General features: G+C 40.7%; 1 protein-coding gene and 2 long non-coding RNA genes across 3 annotated transcripts in view; 2 read left to right on the top strand and 1 right to left on the bottom strand.

Annotated features, from left to right (window-relative positions):
- LOC309488959 overlaps window positions 1-13,245 on the top strand; it is a 217,475-nt gene that overhangs the window by 53,096 nt on the left and 151,134 nt on the right. The gene's annotated exons all lie outside the window — the stretch shown is intronic.
- Window positions 1-13,245, bottom strand: part of megf10 (multiple EGF-like-domains 10) — a 108,572-nt gene that overhangs the window by 8,657 nt on the left and 86,670 nt on the right. Inside the window, exons 13-22 of the mRNA XM_082157387.1 lie at window positions 13,027-13,129; window positions 10,610-10,756; window positions 10,397-10,531; window positions 10,007-10,135; window positions 5,320-5,448; window positions 5,105-5,233; window positions 4,886-5,014; window positions 3,108-3,335; window positions 891-1,006; window positions 65-188 (exon numbers count right to left, since the gene is read on the bottom strand). Of these exons, the coding sequence (XP_082013513.1) occupies window positions 65-188; window positions 891-1,006; window positions 3,108-3,335; window positions 4,886-5,014; window positions 5,105-5,233; window positions 5,320-5,448; window positions 10,007-10,135; window positions 10,397-10,531; window positions 10,610-10,756; window positions 13,027-13,129 (1,369 nt within the window). The remainder of the gene's footprint in view (window positions 1-64; window positions 189-890; window positions 1,007-3,107; window positions 3,336-4,885; window positions 5,015-5,104; window positions 5,234-5,319; window positions 5,449-10,006; window positions 10,136-10,396; window positions 10,532-10,609; window positions 10,757-13,026; window positions 13,130-13,245) is intronic.
- Window positions 1-13,245, top strand: part of LOC309488961 — a 132,775-nt gene that overhangs the window by 50,981 nt on the left and 68,549 nt on the right. The gene's annotated exons all lie outside the window — the stretch shown is intronic.

Raw genomic sequence — 13,245 nt, 5'->3', positions numbered from 1 at the left:
TGTAAACGCTGGGCTGTCGAGCATTATTATTTTAGGCTGTTCTGTTGGTTGTTGGAGGTCCCACCGAGCTCATTGAAGGATCCACCCTGCTTCCAGTCGGCCGGTAGAGTTCCTGTGTGATCAAGCAGGGAAAGCCGTTTCCTCGGCTCGGCGTTCTTCAGGTTCACAAACAACTGGTTGTTCTTCGGCTGTCAGGAAAGACAAAAGTCAACAATTATATTAGCAAGAGCTTTCTACAACATTCCACATAATTCCTCAATCCTAGATACCTACAGTACAGAGCTGATCAGTTTGTGCTCTCAAACCATGGGTTAGCTCAGGTATTTACAATGTTTTTTCTTTAGAAAGGCTTTGGATTTATGAGTAAAATAAGTGCCTGTGGTCAACATTCTTTGAACAGACATTTCCTACATATGTAGTACAAAAATACACACCTAATTTTACTCATAAATCAAAAACTGCTGCTAACAACACATAGGCAAGGGAATCCATAGTGAATTAGCATTCTGGGATGGCCCAAAAAGTGGCATCATGACTGAAAAGCTCTATTTAGCATAGCATTATCTTTTGAACAAGTTACCTACCAGTATTAGCAGGCCAAAATATTAGTCCTTTATTTCAAGAGCTGTTGAACAATTAGAGTCAGTTACATTTACATTTACATTTATTCATTTAGCTGACGCTTTTATACAAAGCGACTTACAATTGCTATATATGTCAGAGGTCGCACGCCTCTGGAGCAACTAGGGGTTAAGTGTCTTGCTCAGGGACACATTGGTGTCTCACAGTGGATTCGAACCCGGGTCTCTCACGCCAAAGGCATGTGTCTTATCCATTGCGCCACCACCCCTATCAGTTAGTAGAGTAAGCAATGAGACTCTCAAAAACACCTTCACGTAGGGCAGGTTATTGATGTGCGGCGGGCTGCTGCACTGGGTCAGCGTGTGGTAGCTGGGGTTGGAGAAGTAGTTGCTGTTGGGAAGAACGTCAGTCTGCGGGAGCGACTCTGGAAACAGACACAGTTACCACACGGTCAGTGGACCACTAGCACAGCTACACCTCTGTGTTCTCTGTGCTAACATCATTAATACTGAACCTGCTGAAGCGTTCCTGAAATATCTTTTTTCTTTCCAAATGTGCTTTCTGAATAATAAGAGCTTTCTGAGTTTTTCACTTACTCTTCATATTACATAACACTTACAGTATTAATGAATTTGACTAAACATGAATTTGCTTCTGTATGTGGGTGCTTATATTTCAGTCTTATAAAAAAGTTATTTTCATATGATTACCAGGTACTGCTTCTCAGATCTGCATTGGTTGGATTAAAACTTCATGTTCTTTTGAGTTTGGAAAACTCTGTACACAGTGATCATCAGAATATCTCTTTTCCCATCCATATCCAGATTTTAAAACTCATTTTAACTGGCGTTTAGTTAAAAATAAGTGAGTTTTAACAGAAAACTGTTAAAACTGTTATACATAACTGAAAACTAGCGAGCTATATTTGAAAACAGAAGTGTGTCACAAAGCTCAGTGCAAGTGGGCCGTTCTGCCATAGTTTAGTCAACATACAGTCAGAGCCGATCCTTACCTCCCTGGGGCCCTAAGCAAAATTCTGTTTAGGGGCCCTCATACCTGACCCGTGAGCCATGAACCATTTGCCATTGCCACACAGTCACACCTGACACCCCAGAGTTCCCACTACAATCCCTCCTTTAACTAGTTCTAGTGAAAATGTAATTCCTGATATCAGAAGACATTGTTACTAGTAAAAAGTTCATTCTTAATATCAAGAATTCACATTTTAAATAGTACAAATTGAATTATTGATATCAAAAATGCATATCCTGTGAATGAATAAAAGCTAAAATGGCGCCATAGCATGTCACTGTGTTTTAAATGATAAAAGTAATTCTTGATACTTGATGGTTATTATTTACTGAGGGATGTGCATTCATATTGACCAGAATCTCCAGCCAATCAACATTTTAAATTCAATGGAGCCTATCAATAGTCAATGTCAATACATGGCTTTCATTATTGCATTAGTGCAGAGTTGTAACTAAACCTTGACTGAGCGACTAGATAATCATCGTCTTGTTTTAAAACTATAATCCCGACAGATGTTTCTGCTGGAAAGTGCACGTTTCATTTCATGCACGCGCATATGAACGCATGACGCGGTTATCTTTTCCGAGCTGCAGTTTATAAACAAACACCGTTGTCCTTTGTCGTTTATTAAGCATAATAAATCAACTCACATCAACTTAACTTTAGCCTAGGCCTACTGGTCTTTGCTGACATCAAACTTTGAGAGGAGAGAACACAAGTCTACCTGAACTGTTGCCGCAATTAACTCTCATGGTGTTTTTTTCTCTCTCTTTTCGTGACCAGAAGGATAGTTCCGCTTCATTTTGTCATCGATATTGTAAACATTGATTGACGCGCTTTGACACGAGGGGGAGGCGGGGCCTTGAGTAATTTGCGGGGCCCTACGCACCTTGCGTAGTGTGCGTATAGGGCTGATCGGCTCTGCATACAGTAAATCATAAGAATGATTACCAATGTAATTCTAACAGTTATTCATAATATGATGTGACAACTAGGGATGCAACGATATGAAATTTTTGGCCGATACAGATAATTCTTTATATTTCAAAGCCGATAACCGATATATTGGCCGATAAATCTAAATCCCAGTTTTTTAAATAATTTTTAAGAGCCTGATTACAAAAACAAAAGTCTCTCCATTAAAATCCATGTCCCAAAACACACAATTATAATGTTCTCATGATAATTTATGTAGCCGATATGGCAGACTTGCACTGCACGTTAACTGCACTTATACAGTTAAATACTTTACTGTATTTTCCTTTTTTGAAGTGATTCCAATCATATTTCAAACGATTCAAAACCATCATGTTGAACAGTGTGCATCTGAAGTGTATTTATCTGCTTTAATATATCGGCCGATTATGATAACATTATAAATGAACGTATATCGGCCGATACCGATATGGTGGCCGATATATCGTACATCCCCAGTGACAACTATACGACTCGCTGAGCAGATTCATCATTACAGTCATCATCGTGACACTGACCTGTGATGGCGTATTCGGTGTTGGCCCTCATGGTGGGTGTGTACGTGACCGCAGGCATCGTGGATTCTTCGCCTTTCTGTTTCTTCCGGTAAATGATGAAGAGGAGGAGGAGGATGAGCACGAGGAGTACCAGGACGATGATTCCTGCAATGGCACCGATCTGATAGGAGTCCACGGGCACAGCGGCACTCGTCAAACTGTTGAGATTCCCTACGATGATCACGCCAGCTGAGAAAGACAGGACACATCAGTGTCACACACGTTCAGATGATGTTTTCATGTGTGACGGATCCAGACGTCTGTAGTTGTGAAACATCTACACTGGAGCATCTGTATCAGCGCAGCTTCCTCAGCGAGGCAAGGCAGGCAGTGCATGCGCAAAACATTGGATGAGAAATATTATTACAAAGATAAAACAATGCTAATATTACAACGTGATATTGTAACACATGCTGTTAATGGGAAGACTAATTAAAAAGCAAGTAAACAACTCAGACACTTAATATTCTAAAATCAAACTTGAAATGGCCTGAAAACATGATGACTGAGGGTTTTTTAGTGAGCGATCAGCCTGGTGAAGTTAAAGTACATCTTCGTGTCTGTGAACAGTGTTTACCCAGCTTGATCACTGATGAAAATAAGTTGACTAATAAAAAGAATAGCTGAACATCAGCTCACAAATTATATTTTCTATATGTCATATTCGTTTGTTAACAAACAAGTATTCATTACTTAAATGGGCTTATTGTTTCTGCCTTCAATAAATACATTATTAGCTAACTGTGTGATTTGTAAATGTACAATTCTGAGATATATTGGACAGTTTCCTCTGATATCAGATCACTCTAAATTGTAATGTGGACTCATGCATTTTCTGTAAAGCTGCTTTGAAACGATGTGTATTGTGAAAAGCGCTTTACAAATAATTGAGTTATATTGAATATTGTGTTACTGCCTTTAGTTATTATTTTGGAATAAATGTAAAAATGATTAAAACACTAACATAATGAGATTTATACTTGGTTTTAATAAATATAACATTACATAGTTAATGCAGAAACACAGAACAGAATTGTAAATGTGACAACATTAATTGTAACTGAGACATGAATTTACATTTGTATTACAAGGTTACACTTTATTTTGAGGTGTCAGTATTACACTGTAATTATACATTTAAGCACAGAGTAATAATAATTAACTACATAGAGTAGAATGAGGGTTTGGTTTGGGGTTGATTGTATGTAATTATGCATAATAGTTATTAGTGTACATAATAGTTATTAGTACATAATAGTTATTAGTATATAATATAATAGTTATTACTACAGTAACTACATGTAACGTGTAACAATGACACTGTAAAATAAAGAGTGGTTACACTTTATTTTAAGGTGTCATTGTTACAGTGTAATTATATATTTAAGTACTGAGTAATATTAAGCAACTACATGAACTTACTATAGGGTTAGGGTAGGATTAGGGTTTGGTTGAGGGTTAGTTGCATGTAATTATGCATCATTTACTGTTATTACTATGGTAAGTACATGTAACATATGTAACAAGGAGACTGTAAAATAAAGTGTTACCTAAAGTGTTACCAAAAAAACCTTTTCCTCATCATTTCAGCACTCCACTGATCTGTATCTATGTTTAACTTATTTTGCTATTCTAAAAACTAGGAAACAATGAGATTTACCCAACTGATGGTTTGCTGATTATTAGTGAGCTTTGTGAAGTGTAAAAGGCAGCGGTCGTGAGTGCTAATGTAAGGTTACCCTGGTCACAGCGAGTGCCCTTCCAGCCGGGATTACAGTAGCAGGTGCCAGTCATGTGATCACAGGTGGAGTTATTGAGGCAGTCACACACCTGCCGGCAGCCGTATCCATACGTTCCTGCGGGACACTCTGGAAGCCAGTGGGACAACGCTGGATCAGATGTAGACTCGTGCGAGAGCTTATCAAAGTGTGCTTATGAATATGGACGTCTTTACTCACTCTGTTGACAGTGGCGTCCCATGAAGCCCGTGCGGCAGGTGCAGTGACCAGAGATATGATCACAGTCCGCGCCGTTCTCACACTGACACACCAGCACACAGTCCTTCCCGTAGAAGCCCAGCGGACAGCCTGCAGGAGAGGGACGTGTGAGCGCACAGGTTGCAGAGAGAGAGAGAGAGAGAGAGAGAGAGAGAGAGAGAGAGAGGTGAACTCACGCTGTGTGCAGTAGAGCCCCGTCCAGCCGGCCGTACACTTGCACTCGCCGTCGTAAGCGCTGCAGAACGCCCCGTTGTGGCAGTTACAGGTGTGGATGCAGTTAGGACCCCACTGACCCGGAGGACAGGCTACGGGCAAACACACACACATCACATCCCTGCGTCAGGATTCGTGAATTATTCATTACCATTATTAAAACCATTAATCATTTGATGCCCTTATTGTGTACATGTTTTTACATTGTACTACACTACCAGTCAAAAGTTTTGGATCGGTAAGATTTTTTATGTTTTTAAAAGAAGTCTCTTCTGCTCACCAAGGCTGCGTTTATTTAATTAAAAATACAACAAACCAGTAATACTGTGAAATATTATTACTATATAAACTATGTTTTCAATGTGAATATATAGTAAAGTGTAATTTATTCCTGTGATCAATTTTGAATCTTCAGCATCATTACTCCAGTCTTCAGTGTCACAATATCTAATATGATGATTTGATGCTCAAGAAACATTTCTCATTATTATCAGTGTTGAAAACAGTTATTTACATTTTTATTTCAGGATTCTTTGATGAATAAAAAGTTCAAGAGAACAGCATTTATCTGAAATCTAAGGCTTTTGTAACATTAAACACTACCGTTCAAAAGTTTGGGGTCAGTAAGAATTTTCATTTTATTTTTGGGGGAAAGAAATAAAAGAAATCAATACTTTTGTTCATCAAGGATGAGTTAAACTGATCAAAAGTTACAGTAAAGACATTTATAATGTTACAAAAGATTATTTCAAATAAATGCTGTTCTTTTGAACTTTTTATTCATCAAAGAATCCTGATCACAGGAATAAATTAAATTTTTAAATATATTAAAATTCCAAACAGTTATTTTAAATTGTCATAATATGTAACAACAATATTACTGTTCTTTTTGTATTTTTAATCAAATAAATGCAGCCTTGGTGAGCAGAAGAAACTCTTTTAAAAACATAAAAAATCGTACCAATCCAAAACTGTTGACTGATAGTGTGTATTTAAAATACCTGTATGTAACTACAGCTGTAATTCATTTCTGTAAGTACAGTGTTGACTCTTCCCTTCCCCCGTAATCCAACCTTAAACCGACCCACGCCTCTAAACCTGTCCTAACCTTATCCAATGCAATACGATATGAACACAATAAAGTACATTTGATGTTAAGGACACCTAATGTAAAGTGTGACCATGGATTGTGTTTGTGAGAGATTTGATCTGTTGATGAATGAAACTGTGAGATGAGAGCAGATGTACTGCCACTTCAAATGTTTTCTTGCACTCATCACTTTGGGGAAATAAGCTTGATTCTACACTATCAGTCAAAAGTTGCTGCATTTATTTGATAAAAAATACAGTAAAATCAGTGATATTGTGAAATATTATTACAATTTAAATCAGCTGTTTTCTATGTGAATATCAAATCTGAATTTTCAGCATCATTACTCCAGTCTTGTTCCATCAGAAATCATTCTAATATGATGATTTGATGATCAAGAAACATTTCTGATTATTATCGATGTTGAAAACATTTGTGCTGCTCCATATTTCTGTAGAAACCGTAATGCACTACTATTCAAATTCTTGAGTTAAGATAAAAAAAAAGAAAAGAAAAAGAAATGAATACATTTATTTAGCAAGGGCACATTCAATTAATCAAGAGTGACAGTGAAGATATTGTTACAAAAGATTTCCATCTTAAATAAATGCTGTTCATTTAACTTTCTATTTATCAAAGAATCCTGAAAAAATGGGCTTTAAATCATCATATTAGAATGATTTGTGAAGGATCATGTGACACTGAAGACTGGAGTAATGATGTTGAATATTCAGCTTTGATCACAGGAATAAATATTAAAATACATTCAAATAGAAGACAGCTCTTTTAATAGATTACAAAATATTACTGTTTTTACTATATTTTTATCAAATAAATGTGTCCTTGATGAGCATTTAAATATCTGAATTGGTCTAAAAACCTTTGACCTATTGACCTTTGACACTATTCAAGCTTTTGAATAGTGTATCTAACATCATCAGATCATGTGTATTTCATTACTGCTTCTCTGTATGATCAGCAGGGGGCGCAAGAGACCACAGACCCTCAATGAGGTCAAAGCACTGGAAAAGCTCTGTTTCTGATGCTCCTGAGTGATGAATCAGCCAAACTAGTGTCTAGTGTCACTGAGCAGATGGTCTTTATCTGGACGATCCACCGACAGATGAGAGTTAAGTGTTCAGCTACTTCAGATGAGCAAATTAAAAGGAACTGAATGTAATTATTCTGTCTAGATGTGGAAAGTTTTTTACATTGCAAAAAAAAAAAAAACTTGAAAAAAACACACCTGCTTCAGGGTCAAAATCAGATCAGATCAGTGCTGGAGACACAACAGCTGCTACAAATCCCAAATGAAGTTGTTTGAAGAGGGGAAACAACCCAGACATCAAGCCCACCTGACCCCGAGCCTCAAGCCTGACAGCTGCAGAACTGTGCTAACATGAGAGAAAGTGCCTAGACATCCACACTCTCCTCCATTTATTACAGGCCGACATAAGCTTTCTGATCAGCAGGGGACTTAAAGAAATAGTTTAGTGGTCTGATCAGTTGAGCTGAAGCTGTTGATCAGACGTGATGAAGCAGCATCACTACGCTGACCTCTGAAGAACCACGGTTAGTCAGGCAGGATGTTTTTTGGGAGATTCCCCGAAAACACAGCAAAAACTATAAATGGCGAGACACACCAAGCTGACAGTCGGACATCACCCACCATCAGGCTGTCGTCGACCATCTGACAGCTCAGCTTTTGCATGTTTCAGGTTGAATATCCACAGTCCAGTGGTGGCTGCTGGTCTTTCAAAGAGGGGAAGCTCATTTTCGGCCTACATCATAAAAATTGTCCATTTATTTACACATAAGTTCTGCCCTACGTTCCTTTTCAAGAAATTGGCAAGCAGTTTCGCCAAGCAAATACCAAGAAATAGGTTGCAGCAGTTTGTCTTTTGACTACACTTGCAAAATCCGCGATGGGACTGAGCTCGAATAGCTTCAGCGGCAGCGACTTTTTATAGTACAAAATCGCTGTCAATCAAAAGGAGATGCAGCTTTTCGACAGACCCTCCAATCATCACGCAGAAGCCCGGACAGACCCTCCAATCATCACGCAGAAGCCCGGAGTCCAGGCCAGCCCACTCCTCAGTCACCCCAGAGATGCTGAGCGTCCACGGGCAGGGCATAATCGCAGCATTTATCCAATGACCGTCTAGTTTTGAAGTACTGAAAAAAACTGTTCAGAGCAGCCCCAGTGAAGTCAATGGACGCTGGGCTTCAACAGGGAAATGCACTGTGACGCTACGAGAATGTCTGAGAAGGAAATCGAGTCAGCCGACCTGCAATATGGAGCTGATTCTGAACGAACTCGTCTTCGAGATGAACGTGTTCTAACGCATTTTTTGTCAATAAAATGTTAACACAATAGTATATATTTGACCATTAATCTTTTGACATTATAGGGGAAGCCGAGCTTCCCTTGCGGTCTTAAAGAAATCCCCACTGCCATAGTCCTAGTGTCGGTTTCCCATTGTTAAAGATGAATATAGACTACTGCCACCTGCAGGTATAGAGAGTTATTTTCTCTAGCTGGCCATTGGCTAAGTCTTTACGGTGAGTTCAAGCGCAACTTTTAAGCCCAGAAGCACACAACACAAGGCGACAACACAGTCGGCTTTCATTGCCACTAGTTCTTCGGCGTCATGGCCTTAAAGGATTAGTTCACTTCAGAATTACATTTTTCTGATAAATTACTCACCCATGACCCATGATGTTCATGACTTTCTTTCTTCAGTCGAAAAGAAATTAAGGTTTTTGAGGAAAATATTGTGAGCATTTGTGGTTAAAAGTATATAAATGTTAATTTTTTTAGAAAATGACTGATGGTTTGGCTAGACAAGACTCTTATTCCTCGGCTGGGATCGTGTCTGCAACGGATGTGCAGTTTGAAGCTGCACTGAAACTGACATTTGGGCCTTCAACCCGTTGGACCCCATTGAGGTCACTATATGGAGAAAAATCCTGGAATGTTTTCCTCAAAAACCTTTCTACTGAAGAAAGAAAGACATGGATATCTTGGATGACATGGGGGTGAGTAAATTATCAGGAAATTTTAATTCCGTTAGTGAACTAATCCTTTAAAGAAGTGATTCTATATTCTACCATGAGCCTCAGGCTACGTTTACACGGAAACGATCTAAAGAGAAAACGCAAAAGTGGTCACTTTTTATTCTGCGTTTAGACGAGCGTTATGGGGGGGAAATCTGCGTGCATATGGTGACGCAAAAGTGTGTGAAATTCAATGTAGTATGCACTCCAGGTGGCTAGGTGGCAATGTGAAGCACTGATCGGTGCCTTCACTGTCTAGCAGACTTTAGCGTTTTTACCGTTTAGACGGGAACGCGACGGTGGAGCGTTTTTAAGATTTCCACTCTGGAGGGTGGTTTTAAGCCCCAAAAACGCTGTCGCAGTCTAAACGAAAGGCACATCTGATAAAATATTTTTACGTTTTCACCCGCGAGCGTTCACGTGTAAACAGGGCCTCAATCTGATAGAGCAAGAGCTTGAAGAGTTGATCAAGAGCATTTAGTGAGATTGCACAGAATACTTACGCTGTGAGCAGTCACTGCCGATCCAGCCGGGGTAACACTGACACGAGCCGTCGAAGGGGTTACAGGTGCCGTTATGAGTGCAGGTGCAGCTCCACGCGCAGTTCTTGCCAAACCGGCCACTGGGACACACTGCAGACAGACAGACAGACAGACAGAGCAGGACATCAGTACCACGGCCCAGTGAGAGGACTATAAGGACACACACTGGAAAATGGGAATGAAAAACAAAAAGAACTGAAAGAATAAATGTCGTGCAGAAGACACACAGCATGAACACAATAAGTACATTGTACTTATTTTTAGATGTAAGTACATAGAACTTAAAGCCACTTAATATGAAGTGGGACCGACAGCTGCACTGTAGCAGTGAGTGAGAGGGGGTTTTCTTGCCTTCGTTGCAGAGTGCCCCTTTAAAGCCAGGCTGACAGTCACACTGGCCGGTCACATGGTGACAGGGGCCCTTGCTGCGGACGCAGTGTGGACAGGCCTGGCTACAGCGGTGGCCGAAGAAGCCCGGAGAACAGACTGGGAAACACCAGGAGAACAGAGCGGATGAGAAAACAGACATGTTGTCATGGGACAGACACAGGTGGTAGCACTCACTGCGCTGGCAGGTGGTTCCTCTGAATCCAGGCGCGCACTCGCACGTGCCCTCGTCCGGGGAGCAGGACGCCCCGTTCTTACAGTTACAGGACAGGGAGCAGTTCGGCCCCCAGCGGCCCTCAGCACACATGCTGTCACAGTGAATGCCTGTGAGAAACACACACACGCTGACTTGGATGATCCCACAACACACACTCACAAAAACACAACATTACTTTTATAATCCCAGATAACCATTTAGAAAACTTTTTTTACAGCATTCAAGGCTGTGATTTTGTCCTGAGAACTATGAGATGTTCACGAGTTCACCTGCCCATCCAGTCCTAATGAAAGATGGTAAACAGTTTGGCTTGCTGTCCTGGTCTCGAGCTCTGAGCTAATTAAGGGCCCGGACTACGGGATTGAATAGAAAGAGGTAGTTGGAATAGAGGAAGGTAATGGAGGCATTGACAGAAAAGAAACTCCTGCTTATATACGCTCATGATAATGACTGACAGGTAGTGATGGGAGAATCATAACTTTTTGAAGCTCTGAATCAGTTGAACCAATAGCTTTGTTAAATGATTATGTGAGTTTGACTTAACGCAATCTGTGCCTGACAAAAGCAATGCATTCTGGTTAGAAAGTTTGTCCGGCTCCCGAAGTACTGCGAGAGCTAGACAAGACCAGCCGCCTGGATCAGATGCTGTAGTTTCACGATTGTTCAGATTCACCGAAGACAACGATCACATGCTTTTCTTGTTCCCTTTCGAAAGGGAACTCGAGTTGCGTCCCATTGGAGTCGCTAGGGGGGAATGCCTTTGGCGTGACCGGTGTCTGAAGTGGAAATTTAAACACGACATGGAAGTCACTACAGGTGAGACGGAGAGTATAAAAGGGCACCTGTGCAATACGTCATCCTCTTATTGTCCTCAGGATACCGTGTGTTTGAACGTGCGTTCTGAAAATGCAAGTTTATAATATGTCCAGCACTAGCGCTGCGAATTTTAGAATGTGTGTTTATCCGTGTCAGCGTTTTCTGACACCTGATGACAGACACGATATGTGCGTTATGTGTATGGGTGAGGAGCATGCATTTCCTCTTAGGAAACTTCGCTCTCGTCTGTCCCTTTTCTTGAGGGAAACGGGACAGCCACCTATGCCCTGCGGTTTAGATCTGCCTTGGAAACCATAAGGACCTGGACCAGAGCCTGAGGTGGTGGAGGAGCTGCGCCGCACTGTAGATTTGGTTCTCCGCGCCCACCAAACAGTATCGATCGGTCTATGGCAAGTTCATTGTCGTGTTTAGATTTCCACTTCAGACACCGGTCACGCCAAAGGCATTTCCCAATAACGACCCCAATGGGACACAGCGCAAGTTCCCTATTCTCAGGGAACCATGGTTACATCCGTAACCTGAGACGTTTATTCATTCAGCTCAGCTGGTGCTCACAAATCAGTTTTTTTTATAACAGTAAAAACTCTTTAAATGGAACTCTAATGTTACATCGTGTTTTAGGATTTAGGAACCTAGTTACCAATGTGCAGGCTCAGTGTTTGTGAAGTGTCACATGACTTCAGTCTACTCTAAAGGCATGTTCACACCAAGGATGATAACTATAAAGTTTTAACAATCATTCTAATTTATGAAAATAGAGAAGTCTTCATCACAACAATAACGATAATGACACAGAGGAACAATATTGTTGGAATGACTTTCAGAATTTTTCCTCTTAACCGATAAAAACATTGACAGCCAATCAGAATCCGTCCTGCATTAAAGAGCTCAAACTTTTAAAGCGACAAACGACCAAACCGCAGGGCATGCTAATAATAAACAGAACGTTGGAGTGGATGCTAATATAGTTATGGTTACAGTTATCTTTCTTGTTGTGAACAGCCCTGAGCCCACTGACCGGAAGGCGGTGTTTAACAAGCTCTGCTGTCAAAGACAAATGATTAAACATGTCGTCCTGTGTGTCTGAAGCTCAGTGGGTGAAGCAGCTCTGTGGGAGAGAGTCATGACAAAACACGGACAAAAGCTCTTTGAGAGTGAGTGTGTGTTGCTAGGCGATGAGAGGACGCTGGAGATCATTCTAGTGCAGCAGGCCTGAGGAAACACTGCTGACATCATCAGTATGCCGTCGGTGTCGGGATCAACCCAGAGGAATGTGTGGGAGAGGGGGTCTCCACCTTCATGTGCCTGTGCATCAGTCCTCAGCCTTACAATCAAACAGACCAAAACCTTCTCAAGAAAAAAATTAAGATGTACTTCTGAAGAACTTATCTTAAGAATTTTCTTTCTTAAGAAGATTTCTGTGAATCCAGCCCCAGGGACTTTGGGCCAGACGTGGGAATAATTTTTTAAAGCAGTAATCTTTTAAAAAGCAAATGATAAAAATATAAGTTATCCTGAAAGTCTAGCACACATTCATCACCTGTCCAGCCGGCCAGACAGCGGCAGTGTCCCGTTGAGGGCTGACACCCGTCCGCATGACTGCAGTCACAGCGCTCACGACAGTCCAATCCATACGTCCCGTCCTGCACACACCATCAGGTCATTGAGGGACACTTCTTTCAACTAAAATAGTGATTTTGCACATGAATCTGACGATAACATTTTTAATAAATTGTATATGAGAATGCACTTTAAAATA

The sequence above is a fragment of the Leuciscus leuciscus genome (assembly GCF_965113295.1).
Source record: "Leuciscus leuciscus genome assembly, chromosome: 24".
NCBI classification, from domain to species: domain Eukaryota; kingdom Metazoa; phylum Chordata; class Actinopteri; order Cypriniformes; family Leuciscidae; genus Leuciscus; species Leuciscus leuciscus.
Note: the sequence above shows the minus strand (reverse complement) of the source record. Positions and strands in the feature narration are given on the sequence as shown.